The 26641-nt window shown below is 58.2% G+C and overlaps 1 protein-coding gene across 7 annotated transcripts in view; it reads left to right on the top strand.

Moving 5' to 3' along the window:
• The window catches only part of EHMT1 (euchromatic histone lysine methyltransferase 1), a 109775-nt gene extending 89184 nt beyond the window's left edge, over positions 1 to 20591 (top strand). For all 7 annotated transcript variants that reach the window (XM_070799810.1, XM_070799813.1, XM_070799814.1 and 4 more), the window contains 11 exons: positions 4945 to 5046; positions 6213 to 6317; positions 11305 to 11459; positions 12123 to 12290; positions 12389 to 12533; positions 12867 to 12944; positions 13580 to 13695; positions 14820 to 14906; positions 15793 to 15871; positions 19201 to 19376; positions 19451 to 20591. In XM_070799810.1, coding sequence (XP_070655911.1) covers positions 4945 to 5046; positions 6213 to 6317; positions 11305 to 11459; positions 12123 to 12290; positions 12389 to 12533; positions 12867 to 12944; positions 13580 to 13695; positions 14820 to 14906; positions 15793 to 15871; positions 19201 to 19376; positions 19451 to 19616 — 1377 coding nt within the window. In that variant the 3' untranslated portion in view covers positions 19617 to 20591. The remainder of the gene's footprint in view (positions 1 to 4944; positions 5047 to 6212; positions 6318 to 11304; positions 11460 to 12122; positions 12291 to 12388; positions 12534 to 12866; positions 12945 to 13579; positions 13696 to 14819; positions 14907 to 15792; positions 15872 to 19200; positions 19377 to 19450) is intronic.
• Positions 20592 to 26641: the final 6050 nt, after the last annotated feature.

Raw genomic sequence — 26641 nt, forward strand, 5'->3', positions numbered from 1 at the left:
GTATTCACAAGTTAACCCAAGGGGATCGAAGGCCTGCATCCAGGAGCTAAGACTGTAAGCACCTGACAGGAAGCAGGGAGATCTGTGTGACACGGGACTTGCAGTGGCTTCTTGGACACGACACCAAAAGCACAGACCATAAGAAGAAAGTAGGTAACTTAAACTTTATCAGAATTAAAACTTTGGTCCATTAAAGGAGAATGAAGAAACCACCCGCCAGGAGAGGGAAATATTCATCAGTACTGTATCTGCTGGGCCTCACTCTCCAAATCATACAGACATGTCCTGCTGCTAGACTGTAGCCCAGCTCAGAAGTGGGCGGAGTTTGAGCAGACATTTCTGCAGAGAAGATACTTATATTGAATGGCCAGTTGGCACATAAAAAGATGCTCAACATCATTAGTCATTGGGGAAATGCATTCAAAGCTGTAGCAAGACCCCAGAGGACCACTGCTGTCTACGATCAGAAAACAAGCGCCAGCAGAGGTGTGCGCAGGTCGGGGTTCCCATACGGTGTTGGTGGGGACAGTCTGGTGGTTCCTCAAAAATCAAGTATTTAGTTTTAACTGTATGAGCCAGTGATTCCAGTCCAGGGTGTGTACCCAAGGGGACAGGAAGCAAGGACACAGACAGCTGTGCACACACCTGCTTCTCTGCGTTGTAGGCGTGTTACCTTACAGCTCCCAGAGGGGCAGCAGCCCAGGCTCCAGTGGCGCGTGGTGGGTAAGCCAGACGTGACCCACCCCTGAGGCGGAGTGTTGTTCCTTCTTCAAAAGGGAAGGAGCGTCCAGCACACGCTGTGACACGGCTGAACTTGGGAACGCGACACTGAGAGGAGGGAGTGGCGCCAGAGGACGGGCGCTGTGTGACTCCACTCCCCTGAGGAACCTGACGCAGGACGGATAGCATGGGACTCCACTCCCCTGTGGAATTCCACTTCCCAGAGGGAGCTGACCAGGCAGGTTTAGAGATGAGGCCCCCTGGTGTGCGGGCAGGCACAGGCTGAGTGGTGCCGCCCGAGCTCCTGCTGGGCTGCTGGGAGGTCCTGAGAACAGAGTGGTGACGGTTGTGTGGCTCGGAGTGGCTCGAAAATGGTTAGAATGGCAAGTTTTAGGTCAGGTACACACACACGGTAACAATAAAAGTGTTAAATCTTAGAGCGTTGCACATTAATACACATTTTTTTCCCCTGAAAAAGTCATCACACAGTTCATACTGATTTATGAACTCCTTTTTCCCATCAAATTCTGTTTTTCTATGTCATTAAATGTTATTCTATAACATTATTTCAAGTGGCTGTGTTATATTTCATGATATAATTTGTATCATTTTTGCCAGATTCACTAGTTTAGTATGTAGATGATCAATTTTTATTATACACAGTACTTCAGCAGGCATTTCATAGCTAAGTCTTTCACATGTTTGTTTTAAGACAGATTTTTCTGGACAGGGATTTTGGGGATCAAGATATGTAATGATTTTTTAAGGCTTTTGATCCCTCTTTCTTAAATGCATCTGGAAGTTTGTGAGCGCTCATTTCCCTGCACTCTTACCAACACCAACCATTACAGTTAAAAAAATACAGTTCGATTGCAAAAATGGGTTTTTTTTTTTACTATTTTAATTTGCTTCTGTCAAAGAAATAGTTTTTTGTATATAGTTATTTACATATGCAGAGTACACCATGTGAAATGCTGAGCTGGATGAATCACAAGCTGGAATCAAGATTACTGGGAAAAATATCAATAACTTCAGATATGCAGATGATACCATGGTAAGGGCTGAAAGTGAAGAGGAACTAAAGAGCCTTTTGATGAAGGTGAAAGAGGAGAGTGAAAGATGTGGCTTGAAACTCAACATTCAAAAAACTAAGATCATGGCATCCAGTTGTATCGCTTCATGGCAAATAGAAGGGGACAAAGTGGAAGCAGGGGCAGGTTTTATTTTCTTGGGCTCCAGAATCACTGTGGAGGGTGACTGCAGTCATGAGGTTAAACGACACCTGCTCCTTGGAAGGAAAGCTACGACAAACCTGGAGAACATAGTAAAAAGCAGAGACATCCTTTTGCCAGCAAGGGTCTGAATAGTTAAAGCTATGGTTTTTCCAGTAGTCATGTACAGATGTGAGAGTTGAACCAAAAAGAAGGCTGAGTGCTGAAGAATTGATGCTTTCAAACTCTGGTGTTGGAGAAGACTCTTGGGAGTCCTTGGACAGCAAGGAGATGCAACCAGTCAGTCCTAAAGGAAATCAACTCTGAATATTCATTGGAAGGACTGATGTTGAAGCTGAAGCCCCAATACTTTGGCCACCTGATGTGAAGAGCTGACCCGTTAGAAAAGACCCTGATGCTAGAAAAGATGGAGGGCAAGAGGAGAAGGGGACAACAGAGGACGAGATGGTTGGATGGCACCACCGAACCGATGGAGATGAGCTTGAGCTCCGGGAGATGGTGGAGGACAGGGAAGCCTGGCGTGCTCTAGTTTATGGGGCCGCAGAGTCGGGCACGACTCCACAGCTAAACAGCAGCAGCTCAGTTGTGTGAGCCGTGGAGGTGTTTTCAGGGCAGCCTCTGGTCCTTTGCGTTGGTGGGCTTTGCGGTCTGGCACCGGTAGCTGCTCTGTAAACACCTGCAGGTGAGAGTCCCCATCAGGACGGGCACGTGAGTTCTGCCCAGTGCTTGGCCAGGGGGCAGTTTCATGGCCCTGTCACGGGAGCCAGTGCCTAAGCAAAGCACTGCTGCAGAGGCAGGTCAGGGTTGAGGGCTTTGTAGGAGTAGCTGTACCAGCAGAACAAGTGGTTGGCGCAGGTCTGGAGTGGGCAGGTCACCGGTGAGCCTAGCTGCACTCTGGGTGCCATAGAAAGAAGGGCCCTTGAATCCAAGACCAGTCACAGAAGACACTCTGTGAGAGACAGACTGTAGAATAACACTGAGCTGTCTGTGTGGTTAGAGTCCCAGAGAGGAGGGAGACCCAGTGGAAGAAAATATATTGAAGGAAAAGTGGTCATAAATTTTCCACATTTGATGAAAGATAACCTCCAGGTTCAAGAATCTCAGCAAGCCCCAAGCTGGACAGATGCACAGGCTGCTGCGCCAGAACACATCATGTTAGACTGCAGGGAGCCTCGTGCGCCCAGGAGGAGCAGCCTGGTGTAGCACCTGCAGGTGAGCAGTGCTGTGCTCGCCAGCTCCCCATCTGAAGCCGCAGGGCCAGGAGGCCGTGGAGTGGTTTTCTTACTGTGCTGAAAGGGGAAAAACTCCAAAAACACGTCCGCCCAGAATGCTACAGCCAGTAAAAGTGTCCTTCTGAAGCAATTGTGAAATAAAACATTTTCAGGTGTACAAAAACTGACGGAACGTAATAGTAGATTTATAGTAAAGCCAGGAGGAAAATCTCATCCTTGGAAATAATGGAAATACCAGAAATGGTGAATTAGAAGAACTTGTTTTCTGTAAATTTATTAAAAGGTGAAGCCTGTTTAAAGGAAGAAGAATATTGTGAGATGGAGTTTACACAGATGGGGATGTCGACACGACAGCAGGAGCTGGGGGACAGCGGAGGGGCGTGAGCATGGCCCTCGCGGTCAGTCCTGGGAGGGGTCAGTGCTGCTCTGAGCTGTGGACAGTCGAAAGTCGTGATCCTGCACAATACTGGGGAGTAACTTAAAAGAGGCATAGCTTTAAGGACAAATTTTTTAAAGGTAGTAGAGGAAGTAAAATGGAATCTTAGAAAGTACTTTTGTAACTAGAAAGCAGGAAAAGAGGAGTAAAAACAGGTGGGACCACAGCAAGATGGTTGTCTGACCCTGACCACGTCATAGTTGCGTCCAGCGTCGGAGGATGAAGGCCTGCAGCCCGAGGAGACGTTTGAGCCGGTGAACAGATGAGAGCGAGTCCTGCCTCCACAGAGAGCACACACTGACACACACGGAGAGCACACACTGACACACACGGAGAGCACATGCGAACACACGGAGAGCACGTGTGAACACAGAACCCATGAACACACCCTGACACAGCACAGTGACCATGTAGGCCACACACTAACATGGAGAGCACATGTGAACACACGGAGAGCACACAGTAATACAGAACCCATGAACACATGGAGAGCACACCCTAACAGCACAGTGACCATGTAGGCCACACGCTAATGTGGAGAGCACATGTGAACATGTGGAGAGCACACGCACCAGGCGGGAGCGAGCAGGGTGAGGGCGCGGCAGGCGCGTGGTGAACGGGAGTCAGGCGCGGCAGGCGAGGGCGCAGAGCACTCAGAGGCCAGGAGGGGATGTTGCCTTTGCTTCTGGTGTTGGGAACGGTTTCTTCAGCAGGACACAAAAAAGTACAGAAGAGACTGACACTGCTGAGAACGTTAGAGTTCAGGATCTCCAGGCCTTCCCTGGAGGTGCGGTGGTTAAGATTCGACCTACCAGTGCAGGGGTGCAGGTCCAGCCCCTGGTCAGGGAGCTGAGATCCCACATACCTCATAACCACGAGACGGTAACACAGAGGCAGTGTTGCAGTGAATTCAATAAGGACTTTTAAAAATGGTCCATAGCAAAAAATGAAAAAGAGATTTCCACATTTCTGTGGGACAGAAGATGCAGAGAGGTGGGAGGGGCTGCAGTGTGGAGGGCCTCCTGCAGGTGGAGGGCGGCCATGTGTAGTGAGAGCCTCGGGTGGCTCCCACCTGCGAGTGTAGATCAGGCCGGTGCTCCCCCTGGTCTGCCTCAACTCGGGGGGTGGGGTGGGGGGGTGGGCGGTGGCTCTGGTGCTGGGTGTTCCGTGGCTGAGGTAGATTTAGGTTCTTGGGAGGTGGAGACAAAGGCCAGCCAGCAGCCGCGCCGGCTGACGTGCTCTGAGCTCAGTCGCCGTGGGGCGTCAGGCAGGGCGAACTCAGCGCCCTGGGGCTCCTGGGACCTCAGCGGCTCTCGTGTTACAGGACGCAGAGGGCTCGACCTGTTTGCACCTGGCTGCCAAGAAAGGCCACTACGACGTGGTTCAGTACTTGCTCTCAAACGGACAGATGGACGTCAACTGTCAGGTGCGCACCCCGTCCGCTCGTGATGCTGCCTCACGGGCCCGGCCCCGGGACCCGAGGCGAGGCCTCGAGGTGGTCCTGGCCCCGCCTGTCCTCTGGGGCCACCTCTGCAGGGCCTGGAGACCTGGCCGCTTCTCCCCAGCCCCGTCCGCCTCCTGGCCTGCTCCCCGGCCGCCTAGAGGCCTGTCTTCAGGCAGTGCTGCTCGAGCGGGGCCCAGCCTCCCTGGGCTGAGCTGCCCTGTGGCTTCTCGCCTTCCCTCCCAGCGCTGGCTGTTGTCGGACGTTCTGTCTCTTCCCGTGTGTTTGCTTTGCGTCTGTCTGTCTGTCCAGCTGCTCTCAGGACCTTGGGGTGTCCTGCAGTGCTCAGCACAGAGCAGGTCCCGTGTATGTCTCCTGACCTGTGAGGGGCTGGGAGAGAAGGCGAGGGTGCAGGGAAGGGTCCTCCCAGCTCTCAGGGGCGTCTTCCCACCCCTGGGACCCTGCCCGTGGGCGCGGCTCCCCGCAGTGCGGCTTGTGCCCCTGCAGGCCCCCTTCCCTGGCTCAGGTCCGTCTCCCGCCCGGCAGGCTGGGCTGTGCTGCCCTGCCGTGTCCCCAGCCCCGCGGCAGGCCTGTGGGCACCGTCTCACTCCAGTCGTGGAGGCCGAGTGCGTCCACGGGAAGGCGTGGCGCCTGGAGCAGGTGGCAAGTTGTGTTGGCAGGGCCTCAGCCTCTGGCCACCAGGGGAGGAATTGGCCACTTGGTCCTTGTTGGCTCAGAGCCGCTCCTGGTTTAAATAAACCCCCAGGACCGCCGAGTGGGGTGGGGGCAGGTAGAGGGGCAGCGGGCTGGGCAGGACCGTGGCCTCGCTGGTGGGCAGGGTCAGCTGGGTGGGCTTCTGCCCCCTGCGTTCCTCACGGCCTCCTCAGTCCCTGATCTGGTGTCTGTAGTTCATGCCTCATGCGTGGTCTGTCCTGGGACCACCAGGTGGGCAGGTGTGTGGCCTGCCTGCACTCACCAGGGTCCCCGGGCAGTGCTGTGAACCTCGGTTTCCTTTAGCAGGACGGGGCCTCGGGTTGGGGCCCCCACTCCTGCCCCCTCCCCGGGGCCACTTCTCAGGTCCTGAGTGGTGGCTCTGTGTCTCCTTACACATCCAGGGGCTGTGACAGGTTTTCCTTTTTCTTTGAAACTAGGATGATGGTGGCTGGACGCCCATGATCTGGGCCACTGAGTACAAGCACGTGGACCTCGTGAAGCTGTTGCTCTCCAAGGGGTCTGACATCAACATCCGGGACAACGTGAGTCTCCCCGGCAGAGGCCCTGGAGGAGGGGCGGACGCAGGGTGGCTGCAGGCACTTCGTGGAGGCCTCGTTCTAGCGCCTGCCCTGACCTCTTCCCATCCAGTCGCCAGCATGTGCTGACCCAGCACGGCCTCCTGTGTCGGTCAGGAGTTAGGTGTGACCCAAGCGGCATAGGCCCTGAGACCCGCCCTGGGTGGAGCCGTGTTTCCACAGGTGTAGAGACACTGACTCCTGTGTGTGTGGTGGGGATGGCGGGCCAAGGCACGCCACCCCTGGGCCGAGGTGCTGAGGCACCGGCCTCTCCGGAAATAGCCTTGGGCTGTGTGTTGGTGGGGCAGTTTGCTTGCGGGCAGCACCGGGCACTTGTGATGAAGTTGAAGGGGAGTCTGATCTCCGGAAGGCTTCGGGGGTCCCAGGAGCAGTGGGTGGTGGGGCTGGCAGAGCTGGGAGGCTGTTCTGGCATGAACCTGTGTGCTGCCTCCCAGGCGAGGGACAGGGTTCCCGGGACACGGACGGGCTGTACTCCTGGAGCTGTGTCCACCTTTGCAGAGTTACCAGAGCCGTAAGTAGGAAGCTGGCCACAAGCTCATGGCTTTAATGATGGACTAAGGCAGGAAGGCTCACCCACTTCTCTGCTCAGAGCCCCGAGTGGACCATGTGAAGACAGGATGGGAGCGGTGGCTGCTTTGCAAGAAGACCCTCCCCACAGAGACTGGGAGCAGTAACCCCCACCAAGGGCAGTGCTGGCTGGGGGCGTCTGCCAGCTCCACAGAGCTGGGCCCCAGGACCAGAGATACGCCTTTAACTGGAAATACCCACACAGACAAAATATACACAGACATAACCAGTGCTCTTAACCAGACATACCAGATACCTGAGAACCAGCCGTCTTTAGCAGACTTAACTGGTTCTTCTTAACCAGACGTGAAAGTGAAGACGCTCAGTCGTGTCCGACTCTTTGCGACCCCATGGCCTGCAGCCTTCCAGGCTCCTCTGTCTGGGATACATAACCAGCCCCCAAACCGGACACAGCCAGGCTTCTGCCTTCTGTTCCCGAGTGGGCCTCTCAGCCTTGCTCCTTGCAGTCCCGCCCGGGTGCCGGCCTGGCTGCCTCTCTGGCTGAATGGAGCCGCCTGCTTGTCCGTCCTGCGTATGGGCCGCAGCCAGGCTCCTGGTGGGGCTGCGGCCTCTCTCGGACGCTGCCAGCCCTGCAGGGGGAGTGTTTCCTGGTGGGCGACTCTGACTGCTCCACGCTCTCCTCAACATGCTGGGTCTTTCTCTTCGTTTCAGGTCTTTTGATCATTTTTTACTGGATTGTTTGTCTTACTCTCAAGTTTGGAGAGTTTCTGTATGTTCTAGGTGGAAGTCCTTTGTCAGATAGTATGTTCTGTCCCTCTCAGTTCAGTTTATCAGTCATTTTCTCTGTGTGCTGAGTTGCTTCAGTTGTGTTGACTCTCTGCGACCCTGTGGACCACAGCCCACCAGGCTCCTCTGTCCGTGTGATTTCCCAGGCAAAGATCTTGGAGTGGGTTGCCATTTCCTTCTCCAGGGGATCTTTCCTTGCCGGGGATGGAACCTACATCTCTTATGTCGCCTGCGTTGGCGGGTGGGTTCTTTATCACATGTGAAATCCCCGTCCCACCCAGACACTCTGTAGGTTGGGTGTTAACGCTAGTGCAGGGTAGGAGGTGGGGTTGGGCTCTCTTCTTGGCTTGCGGGGGTCTCACTGTTGCGGCTGTGTGCATAGGAAGCGGCCTTTCCTCCTCGATGGGCTCTGCCCTGTGGCCGCGCTGGCCCCCCCGGGCCTGGGCCCTGTCCGAGCGCTGGGCCTCGCCCTCCTGACGAACGTCGCTTCAGGGCCTGTGAGGAGAACCTCCCAGGAGCCGCTTCCGTTTCTCCCTCCCCAGCTTCCTGCTCTTCCTCTCATGTACTTTACTAAATTTTGTTTAGGCAGCGGTGGGCTCTGGGAGAGGCTGTGGCGATGAGCCTGGTGTGCAGCTCCCGGAGTCCCCTCTCCCTCAGGCCCGTGTGTCCATTGCCATTTCCTTCTGTGTGTCTGAGGTCCGTCAGCATTTCCCGCCATGCTGGGTGGCTGGTGGTGAAGTCTCAGCTTCTTAATGCCTGCAGAGTCCTTTCCCTCGCTTTTGAAAGGTGTTCTGGGTGAAGAGTTGTCAATGGCGGTTGGTCTCAGCGCTTCCCTGAGTCCTGGCTCCACTTGTCTCCAGCGGGAAGGCCTTGCTGGCGGCTGTTCTTGGTTTCTCCGTGTGTCACGTGCCTCTCTACTCTCGGGTTTTTTAAGGTTGTCTCTTTGTTACCGGGATTTGGTGATCTTACTACAAGGTGCCTGGTGGTGTGTGCATGCAAGTGTGCATTCAGGGTTCATGGATCCCCCTGGGTCTGTTGTAGGGGGCTTTACCAACCTGGAAGCTTCCCGCTCACTTCTTCCAGAGCTGCCTCTGCCCCACCCGCCTTGGGGAGGGTCTGGTTCCGTGTGTTTGAGAATCTGTCGCAGTGCTCACTGAAGCGCTTCTCATTTGCTGTGATTATTTTTCACCCTGGACGTGTGCCTCGCTGGTCTTGGGCTGTGTTGAGCTCACTGGCCTCCTCCACTGTGCTGTGCGTCGGTTCTGCCCAGCGTGCTCTCCCCTCGCGCACTGTGGCCGAAGCTTGGAACCCTCTGCAGGGCCTTCTCGGTACTTCCTGAGGCGTGTCTCCTGAACGCAGTTGTCCAGCTTCTCTGAGCTTGCTGGTCTGCCCCGTGTGCCGTTTCTGGCTTTGGGTAGTTAGTTGGCTTTGCTGCTCGTGGGTCTGGTTTCCCGACCCTTTGCCCGTATGGTAAGCTGAGACCCGACGCAGGACGTATGAGCTCACCCTGCTGGGAATCTGTCTTTAGCCGCGTTTCCAGTGCAGCGGTGTTACTGGGAATGGCCCGATCACGTGGGGCCTTGCTTTCTAAGTTTGTCAGGTGGTCCGAGCAGGTCTCAGCTGAGGCTGGTCATCCCTACCCTGTGGGGCCAGCACTGAGCCTTGTGCACCGGTATGTCCTTCTGGAGGCCCAGGCTTGGAATGTGCAGCCCTCCAGAGGCCTCTCAGCCCACGGCTGGCCCTCACCCCCAGCTGCCTTGGCCTGGGGCGGCCTGATCTGGAGCTGAGACGGACGGTGAGCCAGTGGCCACTTCGCTCCCCGCTCTGGGTGCAGCCCTTCACTGCCTGATGTCCAGCTCCTGAAAACTGTTCAGCCGCATTTCCACCGAGGTGTGGGTGGGGGTAAACCTGTTGTGGCCCCTCTTGCCCCTCCTTCACTAAACACCCGCCAGACGTGTGGACCTGTCGTAAGGTAGCAGGGCCCGGGCACCTTCTCTGACCACAGGCCTCGGAGCTGGGACAGGCTCAGTTCTGCTGATAAGGTCGTGGGCGCTATAGGCCCCTGGGCGGCTCCGATTCACTGAGGAGCCCACAGGTGTGCGGCGGGTAGACCCTGGGGCTGGGGCCTCCGAGAGCGACGTGGGGAGAGGAACCTGGGACCGACAGTGGGTCGGCGCTTCGCTTCCTCTGTGGACTCAGCGAGGCGGGCAGGCCCGGCCTCAGCTCCTGCTCCACTGCTGTCCTCTTGAGGCGGCTGAGCCGGAGGCCTAGGGCGCCCAAGCTGTGGGGCGGGCGCTGGGGGCAGGGCCCGGCCTCCAGGATGTGCTGCGCCCTCCGCCCACACAGCAGAGAGCGGAGGCCGCAGCCCTGAGGCCAGTGGCCAGAAAGGGCAGCGGGAGCATCGCTGGGCGAGTCTGCAAGGGAGGCGGGGCCGGGGCGCAGCCGGGGCCGGGGCGCCCTGCTCTGGGAGCCTGCTCGGGCCTCTGTGGCCGGCTCTCTGTGCCTGGGCCCACGTGCAGCAGGTCGGATGTTCTGTGGTTCTCATTTAGACGTTGTCTTGACTTTTAGGTTTGCTCCTCATTGTTACCCTACGTTGTTTTTTATTTACCTTTCCTTTTCACATTTGTGTTTTTTTTAAGATTGTAGTCTTCTAACAGACTCAACATGGTAGATTATATCACATATATAATCTATGTGTGATAAATTGTGTATTTTACATATGGCACAGGTACTTCAAAATTTTTCTTTGCCTCATTTGGAGTTTTTTTTTTTAAAATTTTTCAGTTGTTTTTATTTATTTATTTTTCTTTTTTTTAAAAAATTTAATTTAACTTTATTTTTAAACTTTACATAATTGTATTAGTTTTGCCAAATATCAAAATGAATCCGCCACAGGTATACATGTATTTCCCAACCTGAACCCTCCTCCCTCCTCCCTCCCCTACCATCCCTCTGGGTCGTCCCAGTGCACTAGCCCCAAGCATCCAGTGTCGTGCATCGAACCTGGACTGGCATCTCGTTTCTTACATGATATTTTACATGTTTCAATGTCATTCTCCCAAATCTTCCCACCCTCTCCCTCTCCCACAGAGTCCATAAGACTGTTCTATACATCAGTGTCTCTTTTGCTGTCTCGTACACTGGGTTATTGTTACTATCTTTCTAAATTCCATATATATGTGTTAGTATACTGTATTTATGTTTTTCCTCCTGGGTTACTTCACTCTGTATAATAGGCTCCAGTTTCATCCACCTCATTAGAACTGATTCAAATGTATTCTTTTTAATGGCTGAGTAATACTCCATTGTGTAGAGTTTTTAGTCTTTTGTGAAATAAAGTTTTAATTAATCAGATTTGCCTTTTTCAAATCTTATACAAGCATCACTCTATCCTACAGTCATAACTGTGTTTCAAAAGGAACGTAATTTCAAAAAGCAGGTAAATTGGCCCTTGATGGCATGTCGTGCAGGGTGTAGCCCAATTCAGGAGGATGTTTTCTGTTTTAACCTACTCTGCACTATATCGACGTACGTTTTAATAAAAACAAGACAGAATGGCAGGAAGCCTTTGTTGGGTGGCCGCAGGGCCCTGGGGCTCACCCCCGTGTCCCCCGCTCAGGAGGAAAACATCTGCCTGCACTGGGCGGCCTTCTCAGGCTGTGTGGACATCGCTGAGATCCTGCTGGCCGCCAGGTGCGACCTGCACGCGGTGAACATCCACGGGGACTCGCCCCTGCACATCGCGGCCCGGGAGGACCGCTACGCCTGTGTCGTGTGAGTGGCTCCGGGGCGCTGGGGACTTCCTGCGGCGGACGGGCCTCTCCCGTCAGGCCTGTGGTCAGTGTAGCTCGGGAGGATTGCGGTGAAAATCCGCCGTCCTGGTGGCTCCCAGCTCGGGGCCACGGGAGCGGCACCCTCACGAGGGCACACGGGCTACTGGGAGCCCCACTTGCCAGAGCCTTTGCTCTGCTCCAGGCGGAAGCTCAGGGCCGTGCAGCCCCGTCCTCCCTGCACGGGGGCCTGGGATGAGGGGTGCCCCTGCTGCGGGGCCTGCGCCCTCTCGGATGGGGTCCCTGGGGGGCGCCGAGCTCTGGCGCCATGTCGGCCCCTCCCTGGGTCAGGCCACGGCATCGCCTGCCACGTGCTGACTGAGCTTGTGGCCAAGAGGCGTCGCTGTCCTTTCATCCCGAGGGCCCTTGAACGGAAGAGCTGAGCAAAGTTGAGAGCTGTCCCTAGTTTCCGTGCTCGTCCTGCGAAGGACCGTGCTCGTGGGGAGGCGGCTGCGTCTGCATGGTGGCTGGAGGCGTCCGTCTGCGGGCTGTGCCGTCTTGAAGTGCACGGCGGGTCCTGTTTTCACGGGTGGGCGTGCTGCGTGCGTCTCGTCCTTGAGTCTGGGACAGAAGGGCTGAGTGTCCTGTGCACTTGCTGTCCGTGCAGCCTCTTCCTGTCCCGGGACTCGGATGTCACTCTGAAGAACAAGGAGGGGGAGACTCCCCTGCAGTGCGCCAGCCTCAACTCACAGGTGTGGAGCGCCCTGCAGGTGAGCCAGGCGCTGCGGGACGCGGCCCCTGACAGGCCCACCCCGGTGGAGAAGACGGTGAGCAGGTGAGGAGCGAGAAGCGGCTGGGACCAGCCCGGGCGAGCGGCACTGGCGCGGGAGGGAGCTGGGCTTGCCCAGAGCTGACGTGCGCCCCCTGCGGCAGGGACATTGCTCGGGGCTACGAGCGGATCCCCATCCCCTGCGTCAATGGTGTGGACGGCGAGCCGTGCCCCAGCAACTACAAGTACGTGTCTCAGAACTGTGTGACGTCCCCCATGAACATCGATAGGAACATCACCCACCTGCAGGTCAGCAGGGGGCCCTGGTCCGGGCAGTTGCTGGGTGGTGGGAGGGGTTGCTGGGTGGCAGGAGGCTTGGGCCCAGGCTCGGGCTGCCATTGGCTCTGCTGGCTCGGCTGTGGCCACTCCCCCCAGCGTCGGCCCCGCTTCCCTGCGCTCTTGGGCCCGTGTGCCCAGGCCCCCAGCCCTCCCCCTCTCCTGCAAGCCCCATGTGGGGGCCCTGGTGTCCTCTCCACCTCCCTTGGGGGAGGCTGCAGGCCCTGGGTCCTGAGGACGGTCCCTGGGGCTGGGAACAGCCTGGGGCTGCGGGATGGGGCTCCGTCTGACACACTCTCCCCGCAGTACTGCGTGTGCATCGACGACTGCTCCTCCAGCAACTGCATGTGTGGCCAGCTCAGCATGCGCTGCTGGTACGACAAGGTGAGTCCGCGGGCTGGGGACGGGGGTTCAGATGGTGCCGACCGGAAGCCAGGGCCTAGGGCAGGGTGGAGCCTGTGTCCTGGCGGGGCAGGGGGTGGCGCGGCTGGGGCCAGGGCGGCATCCCCAGCCTGGCTGGAGGCAGCTGTGGGGCTGGGAGGGCGCTGCTGAGGCAGGAACCCCCCGACTTTGGTTTGGGGGCAGGAGTGGGGTGTCCTGGGTGGGGAGGGCACATAGGCCCCACATGGAGGCTGCTGGCACAGGGTCGTCATTAGGGAAGACCTCTCAGAATGGTCTCTGAAGTTGCCAGGGCCCCAGACTCTGCCTGGTGTAGCCCAGCAGCTCATGGCATGCTGGCTCCCTCCAGAATGGGGATTTGCAGAGGGGCAGGAGGTGTGGGCTGGCGGTCCTGGCAGGAGGCCACAGGGCAGGCTGCACGGGCCTCGGGAGGCTGAGAGGGTGCCGGGAAGGTGGGCAGGGGGGCCAGGCAGGGACCAGGAGAACCAGCCACGTGGACTCCTGGCCAGAGGCTTCCCCTGGCCTTCCCTGTCCTCCCGGGCGGAAGCCAGTGTTCTGGGGGCGTGCTCGTCTGTGGAGGCCTTGCTGTGGGTGGCGACTGCTTCTCGTGTCTGCCCCAGGACGGCCGGCTGCTGCCAGAGTTCAACATGGCAGAGCCGCCCCTGCTGTTCGAGTGCAACCACGCCTGCTCCTGCTGGAGGACGTGCCGCAACCGCGTGGTGCAGAATGGCCTCAGGTGAGCCCCTGCAGCAGCCAAGGGCGCAGGGCTGGGCCCCGGGCAGTTCAGGGGCGCCCCGTGTGTCCACAGATGGGAGAACGTGTGTTTAGCGTGTGCGTGCATGCTCCTTGGCGCCTTGGCCTGTGTTTCGGGTTGATGTAAAGAGCAGAAGCCGTGTATGTGTGTGTGTGTGCGTGTGTATGTGTGCGCGCACGCGCGCCTGCGTGTGTGTGTATGTGCGTGTTCTTTGGCGCCGCGGCCTGTGTTACACGCTGATGTAAAGAGCAGAAGCCGTGTCGCCCCCCTGCTCAGATGTGGGTTCAGGTCACACAGCCTGAAGGCAAGAGCCAGGCCTCCCATGAGCCGCCCGTCCAGGCTCGCGAGTTTGAGCTGTGTGCACACTTGGGTCCCCTGGCGCTGCACCCTGGGTGTCGTGGAGGTGCTGTCGGGTGTAACGCCTGTTGTCGCTTAGATATGTGTGTGTTTGGTCTGCTGACCACCCAGAGCCAGACTGTGGGCCTGTGGTCATGGAGCTTTTTCTGTGAAATGCTCGAGAGTTGAAAAGTCTAAGATCATAAGGGCAGATTTTCGTAATGAGCTCAGTGTTTTGGGGCCTGTTAACAGTAAGTAACTTGGCTGCACCTTGTGAGCAGCCCACGCTTCTGTGTCCTTGTGTGTGGCTGGAAGTCCTTGGGGAGGGGACAGACATCCCCGTCTCCCTCGAGGGCCCTGGAACACAGACAGTAGGCGGATGCCCTGACTCTCGGGGCTGGGAGGGTCCCCGCTGCCCCTCAGAGGTCAGCTCAGCCTTGCCGTTGGCCCGCCGCCCGCGCCTAGCTGCATTCCAGTCGGGGCCAGCAGGCTGCTCACCCGCCTGGTCCTTGTCACAGCTGAGGCTTGGCCAGCCTGGTCCCGTGGTGGGTGCTGGGGTCACAGGGCGAGCGGGCGGGGCTGAGGTCCCCTGCGTCCTGAGGGCGTGAAGGGCGGTGCGGCGGGGCCTGGGGTCGCTCGGAGCCTCTGTTGCTCCCTCACCCGGCGCTGAAGCGTCTCCAGACACGAAGGTGGTCTTCTCTGTCCTTTACTCCTGAACCTCGCGTGTCACTTGTGAGTGGAGTGACCTGGGACGTACCCATGTCTTCCAGGGCGAGGCTGCAGCTCTATCGGACACAGAACATGGGCTGGGGCGTCCGGTCCCTGCAGGACATCCCACTGGGCACCTTTGTTTGCGAGTAAGTGAGTGCTGTTCTCCCAGGCCCTGCCCCCACGGTCTTGGGGTGGGTAGGGGGGCATCTCCCGGGCCCTGCCCCTGCGGTCTCGGGGTGGGTGGGGGTGCATCTCCCGGGCCCTGCCCCTGCGGTCTCGGGGTGGGTGGGGGTGCATCTCCCGGGCCCTGCCCCTGCGGTCTCGGGGTGGATGGGGGGGCATCTCTCTGGCCCTGCCCCCGTGGTCACGGGGTGCGTGGGGGGGCATCTCCCGGGCCTTGCCCCTGTGGTCTCGGGGTGGATGGGGGGGCATCTCTCTGGCCCTGCCCCCGTGGTCACGGGGTGGGTGGGGGTGCATCTCCCGGGCCCTGCCCCTGCGGTCTCGGCGTGGATGGGGGGGCATCTCTCTGGCCCTGCCCCCGTGGTCACGGGGTGGATGGGGGTGCATCTCCCAGGCCCTGCCCCTGCGGTCTCGGGGTGGATGGGGGGGCATCTCTCTGGCCCTGCCCCCGTGGTCACGGGGTGCGTGGGGGGGCATCTCCCGGGCCTTGGCCCTGCGGTCTCGGGGGTGGGGCAGCATCGGGGAGGGGCGCCAGGAGAGTCTACTGCTGTTGTGGCCCAGACTCTCCAGGCGGGGCTGCCCAGGCTGACCATGTGGCACATGCAGCGGGCAGCCCCTGCTCCATCTGCTCTTTGGCCTGCACTTCCTCCCCAGCTTGGAGCTTGTTTCAGAAGGTCTGTCAGGGTCTCATGATTCCCGGGGATGATCACTTTGGACCCCTGGTCACAGGGTTTCTGTGTCGTATCCTGAGGCCCAGGCTCAGTCCTTGTTGAGCCACAGCGGGTCGTCCTCGCGTGGGGCTCCTTCAGGTCCTCTGGTGCCATGTTCTCACCGCCCTGCCCTGACCCACAGGTACGTTGGGGAGCTTATCTCTGACTCGGAAGCTGATGTGCGGGAAGAAGACTCTTATCTCTTTGATCTTGACAACAAGGTAATGCAGCCCTAGGGGTAGGGCGTGGCGCCAGTGGGACTGTGGTGTGGCGGTGCCCACAGGCAGGGTCGGGCGGTGCGGAGGCTCGGCTGCCCTGGCTGGTGCTGGCGCTTCTGCTGGGCTCAGGCGTGTGCAGTGGGGTCACCGGGCCCAGAGGCCCTTTGCCTGTCCTGCCAGCCTACTGAGCGTGGGGCTGGGATGCAGCTCTGTAGCCTGAGCCCGCCTCTCAGCAAGGGTGGAGGCCCCGTGCGCGGGACGAGCTTCCGTGTGCACCGAGGATCACGCGCGTGACCGGAGGGCGGTCCTCCGTGTCCTGGCTCCCTCTCAGGGGCTGGCGGGGTCGCTGGACTCCAGCTTCTCGTCTCTGGGCCCTGGTTTCCAGGGGTTTCTGATCTGGCGCAGCTGCCCTCTGCCTTGCCCTGGCTCAAGTTGCTCCTTGGTTCGTCAAGGCTGACCTGGGAACTTGCTGGAGCGCACAGGTGCTGCCAGCAGGGCCCCTCAAGTGCTTGGTCCTTCTCGGCAGCCTGAGCCTCTGAGCCCCGCTCTGTGGGTCCGGGTGAAGCCAGGCACTCGCTCCCACGCCCGCCCAGCGTGGCTGTGTCTTCCGAGCGCCCTGCTGAATGGACACGGTCTCCTCATCAGTAGACGGTCCCCTCCCGGCTGGGTCACTGTTCCCGCCGTGGATGAAGGAAGCTTTTAGACCCCAGGCTCCCATGGGCTGTGGGTGCTCAGGGCTCTGCTGCAAGTTCACCAGGAGTCATGTGATTGGCTAGAGGTTGTATTCAGTGCTTTTCTGCATCTGTTGAAATCCTGCTGCTGCTGCAGTCTCTCCCGTACTTGCTGGAGTAATACAGAGGGTGCTTCCACTTTGTGGGCCATCACACCTGGGTTGTACTCTCACACCGCTTCCTCGGTGCGTCTTAGCTGCGATGGTCGCCTGCAGTGGCTCACGCGTGCCCCAGCATGACTTCCGGGCACCACCCCCACCTGCCTGTGGTCCGTCCGCTGTCTGGAGTCCCTGTGGTGGGTCTGTGTCTGGGGTCCCTGTGGTCTGTCTGGCGTCAGGGGTTCCTCCTGGTCTTCATCCTGCTTGCCTGTTGCCGCCTGATCCTGATTAGTTTTAGTTCGGGTTCCAAACCTGCCTGAAGGGCATCAGGGCGTAGGCTCCCTCTTCTGGGAGCGCGTGGTTGCATTGTGGGGACTGAGGTGCAGCTGCCCCCTCTGAGTCTGGCTCAGCTGCCCCTGCGGTGAGCCCAGCCTGGCCGCCTGGCCCACGGCACAGCCAGGAGCTCAACCCCCTGGGGTTCTCTGTCTGCTGCTGCTTCTGTCTCTGCTGACCAGGCTGCTGGTCTGATTGTCACAGCACTTGGCAGGCGGGTGTGTGGTCACTGTCGGGAGATGGGAGGAGGGCCTATCTGGGTGCCCCAGTGGCTCCTGGCAGAGCGCCCCTCAGAGAGACTGGCTGCCCTGCAGGCCCTCCATGCTCACGCCCGGAGGTCTCTTCCTTGTTCCGCCTAGCTCGTGTGGGCCCGGGTGTTTGGTCCTATGACACATTCATTCTGGGCATGTGACAGGGCACGGATGCACCCACAGCCCCCGCTGCTCCAGCTCAGGCCCGAGACCCCAAGCACTGGCATTCAGAGTGCCCGCCCTGCTGGGTGCCTGCATCCTGGAGTGCTGGTGTACAGAATGCCCGCCCCGCTGGGCGCCTGTGTCCCCGAGCACTGACGTTCAGAGTGCCCGCCCCGCTGGGCGCATGCGTCCCCGAGCACTGGCGTTCAGAGTGCCCGCCCCGCTGGGCGCCTGCGTCCCCGAATGCTGGTGTGGAGTGCCCGCCCCGCTGGGCGCCTGCGTTCTGGAGCTCTGGTGTACAGAATGCCTGCCCCTGCTGGACACCCACCGCCACCCCACTCCCCGTCGTCCGAGGCAGCAGGGCACTTTCTGGCCTTGCTATCCAGGTGTTTCCTGGGTCACAACACTGGTCCTCCTGCTGCGGATCTGCCCATCTCCTTGCTGTTCTGGAACCTTCCAAGCGTCCACCCACCTGTCCTCTGCCCACATCACCTGGCTCCCTGGGTGCCCACACCCAGTACCTCAGAGCTGTGATGCAAGGGGTTCAAGTGGGCACAGGCTCCCTCCCCACCACGTTTGTGCTGCAGAACCAGGTGTGGGTGGTTTTTGATCAGAGACGCTTTGAAAGAGCAGAGCAATACATTCATCTGAAAAGGCGTGTTTTAAAGACCTGAGCAATGTTTGTTGCAGGAGGGCCACGGTGGTTCTTGTGGAGGGAATTTACAGGACCCGACGTGCAGTCTGGCCTTCAGGACGGGCGGTCAAGCGCCCAGGACGCACCTTGTGGGAAGCGTGGGGGGTGTCGGGGCTGGAACTGGGGACCGGTGGGCAGAGGAACCCCCGCTTGTCCCCAAGGAGTCCTGCGTCCCTGGGGACCGCCCAGGTCCTGCAGGCTCAGGCGGGCCTGGCCGCCTCGTGTCCTGGCATGGATGCCGCGTCTGCAGAGCCCGCGCTGCTTCCTCCCACACCTGGGGTGAGGACCCCTTCTGTGGCCCCGGAGCCTCTGGTTTAGCTCAGGAAGCTTCCTTCCCGCAAGGATTCCCGTCTGTTGCCTCTGTGGACAAAGCCACAGGAAAGGGGGGAGAATTGTCCCAGTTGTGGCCCGCACCCGCTGTGGGAGGTCAGGGCCCGCAGACACGGCGGTGCTCGGGGCCCCTGCCCCTCCCCGGGGGCCCTTGCCACGTGGCCGTCCCCGGGGCAGCGTCGCTCTTGCCTTCTGGGTCTTTACAGGGGAAACGCGGCTTTCTCAGGGCTCAGCAGTGAGGCCAGACCTCTTCTCAGGGTCAGGTCAGGCCTGGGTCCTGGCCACTGTCTGCCCACGGGGTCACCACCGCCCTGAAGGCTGCTGTTGGCTAAGTCCCCTCAGGAGGGACCTGGCAGCCCCCCGCCCTCTCCCCGCTGTCCCCCCGTCCCTCTTTACCCGTCCCCCCACCCTCTTTCCCCGTCCCCACGTCCCTCTGCCCTGTCCCCCTGTCTCTTTCCCCCTGTCTCCCTGTCTGTCTGTCCCTCTGCCCAGTGCCCCTTGGCCCTGCCTCTCGGGTGGTGGTCCTCCCCCTCCGTCACTGGGTCCCTGAGGGGCTATGCTGCCTCGTGGTCCCCATGGACCCCGACCCCTCTCTGGGTGTCTGCGGAGCCGTCCACGTGAACCCCAGGTCTGTGCTCGTTTTCACCGAGTGGGAGCCCCGGGGCTGGGTGGGGGGGCAGGGGCGGCACCCGCGCCTGCCCCCGATGCTCAGCGCGTCGCGTCTCTCCCCCAGGACGGAGAGCTGTACTGCATCGACGCGCGTTTCTATGGCAACGTCAGCCGCTTCATCAACCACCACTGCGAGCCCAATCTGGTGCCCGTGCGTGTGTTCATGTCCCACCAGGACCTGCGCTTCCCGCGGATCGCCTTCTTCAGCACCCGCCTGATTGAGGCCGGGGAGCAGCTGGGGTAGGTGCCCGGGCGGGGGCGGGTGGGGGGCGGCCCCGGGGGCGCAGGCCCAGACCCCGGCTCTCTCTCCGCAGCTTCGACTATGGGCAGCGCTTCTGGGACATCAAGGGCAAGCTGTTCAGCTGCCGCTGCGGCTCCCCCAAGTGCCGGCACTCCGGGGCCGCGCTGGCCCAGCGGCAGGCCGGTGCCCAGGAGGACGGGCTGCCCGACACCAGCTCCTCGCCCGCCGACCCGCTATGAGAGCGCCGCCCGGCGCCCAAGTGGACGCCGTTCGCTGTGGTTTGGGGAGGACGCGGAGGCGTGCAGGAGACCGGCTGGCCTGCCCAGGGCCGCGGGGGCGGGGCCCGGCTGCGCGGGGACGCCTGGGCTCCTTGCCGGCCTCGCTGTGAGTTCCCGACGGAGGTCTTTCTGCTCCACGTTTCTCGTCTCCCCTCGCGTGTCGTCGCTCCCGGCTCACCGTCGGGCTGGGGGCTGCGTCCTGTCGGCCCGGACTCTCCGTGTGGCCCGCCGCGGCCCGCATGGCCGGTGCTGGCTCTGGGCGGCACAGACCCCGTGCCCACCGCCCCTGCGAGGTCAGGGCCGAGCCACTGCTGACTTTGGAGAAAACGTGGGTTTGCTTTTTAAAGAAATCCTATATCTAGTCCTATACACCAGACCTCTCACGTGCTTCTTTCCGAGGATGCGGTTTGGGGCGCAGGACGGCCATGGCCCCGGAGCACCGCACGTCCTATTGATTTCTAAGCCACATGCTATGATGATGAATAAACTGGTTTATTTTCTACCATTATTGGACATTAGGACAAACAAAAAATAAACACAAAAACACAGACAACGGTGCTGATTCTGGTGTGGTTTCTACTCACCATGTGAAAATAAACTATCAACTGTATAAAGAGAACAAAGTGATTTTAGAATAAAACGCAGGAAAAGCTTTTTTTAAAACGTTAGTCTTGTGTGAATAAAATTGCCGTCACCTTTTGAGTGATGGCCTGCCAGGTCATATACTTTTTTTTGGCATATACTTTTTTAAATACTGTAATTAGTGCAGTAACAGTGGGTTTTTTTGTGCAACTCTTCTAAAACATTCATAATGCAGTCATGTTTATTTTTTCTGTTAAAATGTTTTTGACAGTTCTAAGAGCAGTCTTTTGGCTCAGACCATTTCTTGTTCTGTTTTCAATGAAATCAATAAAAAAAAAAAAGAAGTACTTTAAATGAGGCTTTATCATGGTATCATGTTTCAGCTGGTTTCTGCGAGACACCCACGCTTCCTGCGAGTGTCACGCGCGCTTGTTCCCACGCAGCCCTGGGGACCAGCGGGCAGGCCCAGCGCTGAGCTGCCTCCGAGCAGGTGGGCCTGCAGCACCCCGTCCCTGGAGGAGGATGCGGCCGCCCCTCCCCAGGCAGCCCTCACGGGGGGTGTGTCCCTGTGCATGTGTGTGGGGGCGTCTGTGTGTGTCCAGCGCCCCAGAGGCTGGGAGTGGATCTCCGGATGCGGTGACGCTGGAGTCAGACGCGGGGAGGCAGGGGACGGGCGCGGGGAGGCTGGAGATGGCAGAGCTGGGCTTGTCCCCCTCCTACTGGGCACGCCGGCTTCTACAGAACCTCTGGTCCCAAACCTCACCTTCTAACTCAGGAAGCAGCTTGAATGCTCTGCCTTTTATACACAGAAATCATTTAGATAGATTCATGTCGATATACGGCAAAACCAATACAATGTTGTAAAGTTAAAAAATAAAAACAAAAAAGAAATCATTCAGAAAGACGCTTTCAGACATTTGTCCAGAACTTGCATTTTGCAGACAGTCCAAGCAGGGTGTTTTCCCTGTGGACGGGGACCGAGGCCCTGTGTGTGGAGCCGGGGGACTGAGCTGGGACTGGTCTGTGTGAGAAGCCCTCTCCTCCCTGGGGACTTGCTGCCTTTCTCTTCTGGGGGCGCCTGGACCCCAGCAGGGGCTGTGCCGGCTGGAGGGCCTACCTGCAGCTGGGCCTCAGGCTGAGATCACAGCCTTCTTTGCCCCTCGGATCAGGCTCCGAGCCCGGGGGCCAGAGGTGTCTGCTGGTTCTGTGCTGGGGCAGGGCCAGTGCCCAGACAGCTTTGTTGACCCGAGATGCAGTCCAGTCGCAAACTTTGGGGTGTAAGGGAGGCCTGTGGGGCGGGCTTCCCCACGGTGCGTTCTGGCAGCGGGTGCCGGGCAGCTGTGTGTGTTCCTTGGTCCTGCGGGGTCTGCACCGCCCCTCGGTGCCCCCACCACCAAGACGCCTCCGTGAGGGGCTGCCCAGGGCATGGGGGCAGGCCAGAGGCCTCCCGTGGGGTGGGGGGCACATGGGTGGACTGTGAGGGGCTCACCTGGCCACTCACTCTTCAAGGCAGAACTGTCAGTCCCCCGCCTGCCTGGGGGGTCCCTGTGCCCTGGCCTGCCCAGCTCTGCGGCTGCCCCTGCCCAGGTCCAGACCGCGACATCCTCCACGCTTCCCGACAGCTGCTCCCGTTTCCACTGATGTAGACGGGCAGAAAGGAGGCTTCCAAGCCTCATCTTCCTCTGCCTGTGCGGTTACCCTCCACCCGCACCGCCCTCTGATTGTCAGAAGAAAAGGACCCGAGAGCTGCAGCTTCGCTGCTGATACACCGAACATCTCATTAATGACAGACGGGCCTTCCCTCCTGTGTGAGTTGCCTTGTAACGTTTAATTGTGTCGTTTATGTTTCTCTTAGTGATTTGTGTTGTCTCTTTATATATTGTGAGGGCTTCCCTCGTAGCTCAGTTGCTAAAAAATCTGCCTGCAATGCAGGAAACCCTGGTTTGATCGCTGGGTTGGGAAGATCTGCTGGAGAAGGGAAAGGCTACCCACTCCAGTATTCTGGCCTGGAGAATTGCACGGACTGTGTAGCATGGGGTCGCAAGGAGTCGGACACGACTGAGCGACTTTCACTTCACTTTATATATTGTATCCTTTTACTCATGGTGAACCTACATTTTTATATGGTAATATCTGTTGTGATTTCCGATTTTGTACCATATTTAGAAAGAGTTTCATCTCCAAATTGCAAAAATGTTACCACTTCTCTAGCAGTCCAGTGGTTAAGAGCCTGTGTTTCCACTGCAGGGTATACGTTTGATGACCCGTCGGAAGATCCTTCATGCCTTGTGGTGTAGCCCAAAAAAAATTATAAAAATATTCTCCAGTACCTGTTCAGTATTTTAACGCAAGTTTAACTCTTGAATCCAGGTGGAATTTATTTGGTATGTGGTGTGAAAAATCTTAAGTATGAATATGGAGGGATAATCTTCCCAGGCGATTCAGCGGGTAAAGAATCTGCCTGCCCGTGTAGGAGAGCTGAGTTTGATCCCTAGGTCAGGAAGAGCCCTGGAAGAAGGGATTGACAGCCCACTCCAGTGTTCTTGCCTGGAGAATCGCTGGGCAGAGGAGCCCGGCGGGCTGCAGTCCCCGGGGCTGCGAAGGTTCAGATGCGACGAGGGGCTGACACGCTTACCCTCTGTGCAGCGAGGCACGTGGCCTTCTTGTGTACAGCCGAGTGAGCTTTGACCCCTGCCTTTGCCCAAGTGACCCTCTCCTGTGGAGGTGCAGAGATCTCCTCCCCTTCCGCGTCCTCCTCCCGCCTCTGAGACGCACTCCCTGTTCTAAGCCTCACATCTGCGGACTTGCAGGTTGCTCTTTCTGTCAAGCTTCTCTGCTCAGCTGGTTTCCAGTCGCGTTTCATAAAGCACTGGCTCAGCTGTCTCTCTCTTCCTGAGGCGTATCCGCAGTAGGAATCACCAAGGCTGTCTGCCCTTCACCTGTGCGTGCACGCCTGTCTATTTCCATTTGGAGGCTTTTGTCGCTACAGCTGCTGCGAGCATCCTTGTGCCTTCCGTGTGTCTCAGGTGAATCTGGAAATGGGCTTGTTGGGTCAGCCTGACGCTGGTCTTTGAGTCTGCCTGTCCTGAGGATCTCACTGTGGTTTGGATTGGCATCTGCTGCTGACTCGTGATGCTGGGCACTTTCCAGAAGCTTGTTGCCGCCTGTGTGTTTTCCTTTGCCAAGTGTCTGTTAAGTCTTGTGTATGTTTTTAATTGGCCTCTAGTCAAGGCTGTGGTTTTCCCAGTGGTCATGTATGGATGTGAGAGTTGGACGGTGAAGAAAGCTGAGCTCCGAAGAATTGATGCTTTAGAAGACTCTTGAGAGTCCCTTGGACTGCAAGGAGACCCAACCAGGCCATCCTAAAGGAGATCAGCCCTGGGTGCTCATTGGAAGGTCTGATGTTGAAGCTGAAACTCCAGTACTTTGGCCACCTCATGTGAAGAGTTGACTCACTGGAAAAGACCCTGATGCTGGGAGGGATTGGGGGCAGGAGGAGAAGGGGACGACAGGATGAGATGGCTGGATGGCATCACCAACTCGATGGACATGGGTTTGGCTGGACTCTGGGAGTTGGTGGTGGACAGGGAGGCCTGGCGTGCTCTGATTCATGGGGTCGCAGAGTCAGACACGAGTGAGCGACCAGACTGTCTGTCCACTACCGAGTGTGGGGGTCACCTCCGTGGCCCAGTACACATCCTCTGTCGCATGGTTGCTGTCTAGGCGCTCAGCCCTGTCTGACTCTTGTGACCCCGTGGACTGCTCCTCTGTCCTTGGGATTTCCCAGACGAGAGTACTAGAATGGGTTGCCGTGTCCTGCTCCCAGGGGATCTTCCTGAACCAGGGATTGAGTCCAGGTCCCCTACACTGGCGGGCAGACTCTTTACTACTGTGCCACCTGGAAACCTCTTTTTAAACTTCAACAGTCTATTGGCATACGTTGACGTATCAGAAAATGCACCCATTTTAAGTGTTGCTTGAAAGTGAAAGTCGCTCAGTCATCTCTGGACTCTTTGTGACCCGGTGGACTGTACCCTGCCAGGCTCCTCTGTCCATGTGGATCTACCCACCCCAGGGATCGAACCCAGGTCTCCCACGCTGCAGGTGAATTTACCATCTGAGCCACCAGGGAAGTCCAAGAATACTGGAGTGGGTAGCCTAGCCCTTCTCCAGGGTATCTTCCTGACCCAGGAATTGAACTGGGGTCTCCTGTGTCCCTGGTGGCTCAGAGGGTAAAGCGTCTGCCTGCAATGTGGGAGACCTGGGTTTGATCCCTGGGTTGGGAAGCTCCCCTGGAGAAGGAGATGGCAACCCACTCCAGTATTCTCGCCTGGAGAATCCCATGGATGGAGGAGCCTGGTGGGCTACAGTCCACGGGGTCCCAAAGAGTCGGACACGACTGAGTGACTTCACTTTCACTTCCTCCTGCGTCGCAGGCAGATTCTTTGTCCGCTGAGCTACCAGGGAAGCCCTGTATGCTTCGTGAGTTCTGGCAAGCGTCTGCTTGTATGGCCGTGTCCACGGTCAGGACATGCTGACTGTCTTTGTTGCCTCAGGCTTCCCTCCTGCCCCTTCGTCGTCCACCTGCCTGCCCTGACCCTTCAGACCAATGTCTCCTGCTCTAGACCTTTCTAGAATTGGAATCATACACCTTGGGTTCCATTGTATCTATCTTCCTTGGCTTCACGTATACTTTAAACTTTTGAAACCATCTCAAATTTATGGAGAACTGCGAGCATAATACAGACAACGTTTTCTCTCTGAGTCGTCAGGGAACAGATTTCCTCCTCCTCGATGCCCCAGTGCCGCCGGTACCTGGGTGATGATGCTCCTTCCCCATGGCGACCCTCAGGCCCTGGGCAGCCCCTGCCTGTTCAGCCGCCGTTCTCTGGCTGTCTGACCTCCCGTCATTTTAGCCAGAGCAGGCCCATCGGCCTGTTTTCCTGGACTTGACCGTGAAGAGGATGGGTTGGTGCTCTTGTCAAAAGTGCTCAGTCTGTTCCTGTCTCCTCGGGGCCGGGTTTGGGGCTGCGTCTTGGCAGGGACACGTCAGACATGGTACTGGGTCCTGGTGTGGTCGGGATCCCGGGTGGCCCACGAGTTGGGTTTGGTCCATTTATTGATATGGAAGCTTGAGATCATTGGCCTGAGATTCAGCCTTCCCCACAGTTTCTGTTTTGTTGTAATTCATAAATGCTTTGTGGGAGAAAGATCCCATCCTTCGTCAGGCTTTGCGGCTACTCCTGGGGGCGCACATGCAGGCGTTCCTGTGACATCCAGTGGGTCACAGTCCGTCTCTCATCATTCAGTAGCTGAAATGTCAGCGGTTGCATGTGGTGGCACCCTCTCAAGATGTCTCTGCGGAGCACATCTCGCTTTCCGGGCTCGCTGGCGCCTTCCCTGCCGCGTCCGATCCCGCTGGTCTTCTCGCGCTCCAGCCTGCCGTTCGCTGTTCGTTGCGTGTCTAGCCCTCTCTTTGAGCCTTCCCCGCTTCGCAGGCTGCCTCTTGGTTGAGTGTTCTGTGGTCGGCCCTGCCCACGGCCCTTCTGCCCCGTCTCTCGCTGCACTCGGGGTCACGCTCGGGCGCCCGCAGCCCGCTCTCCGGCGGCGTCACCCAGGCCGCCGCTCGCGTGCAGGCTCTCCTCCCAGCGGGACAGGCCCGCTGCCCCGCGTCGCTCACTGCGGCCCCTCGAGTGCGCCCCGGGTGTCGCGGTGGTCCTGCTCTGCTAGCCAGTTGCTGTCCGTGTAACAGCTTCTTGGACACACGAGGACATTCCGTGCAGCCCGTGCCCTTCACAGTCTGCCTTCCAGTGGGTTTTAGCGTGTTCTCAGCATGCAGCCGTCATCACAGAATTAACGCTGTCATTGCCCAGGAAGAACCCCAGCCCCCGCTGCCCCAGCCCCCGCCCCATACTACAGAGCATCCCCACGCACGTCTCCCGCCTATCACAGCACTGCTGTCCTCATTCATCTCCTGTCTCCATGTACTGCAGTCACCACTACACGGTTAAATTACAACTAAGATTAAGAAAATTACAATTTTGTGCTTTTGCTTAATTTATTCCTTCTCTGACTCTCATCCTGTAGATTTGACCTTCTAGTTAGTTCTATTTTTCTTTTCTCTGAAGAATTTCGTTTAACATTTATTGCACAAAGTTTTGTTGTTCAGTCACTCAGTCACATCTGACTTTTTGTGACCCCATGGACTACAGCACGCCAGGCCTCCCTGTCCATCTCCAACTCCCAGAGCTCACCCAAACTCATGTCCATCGAGTCGGTGATGCCATCCAGCCATCTCATCCTCTCTCATCCCCTTCTCCTGCCTTCAGTCTATCCCAGCATCAGGGTCTTTTCCAGTGAGTCAGCTCGTCAAATCAGGTGGCCAAAGTACTGAAGATTCAGCT

The sequence above is a fragment of the Bos indicus genome, chromosome 11 (assembly GCF_029378745.1).
Source record: "Bos indicus isolate NIAB-ARS_2022 breed Sahiwal x Tharparkar chromosome 11, NIAB-ARS_B.indTharparkar_mat_pri_1.0, whole genome shotgun sequence".
Lineage (NCBI taxonomy): Eukaryota > Metazoa > Chordata > Mammalia > Artiodactyla > Bovidae > Bos > Bos indicus.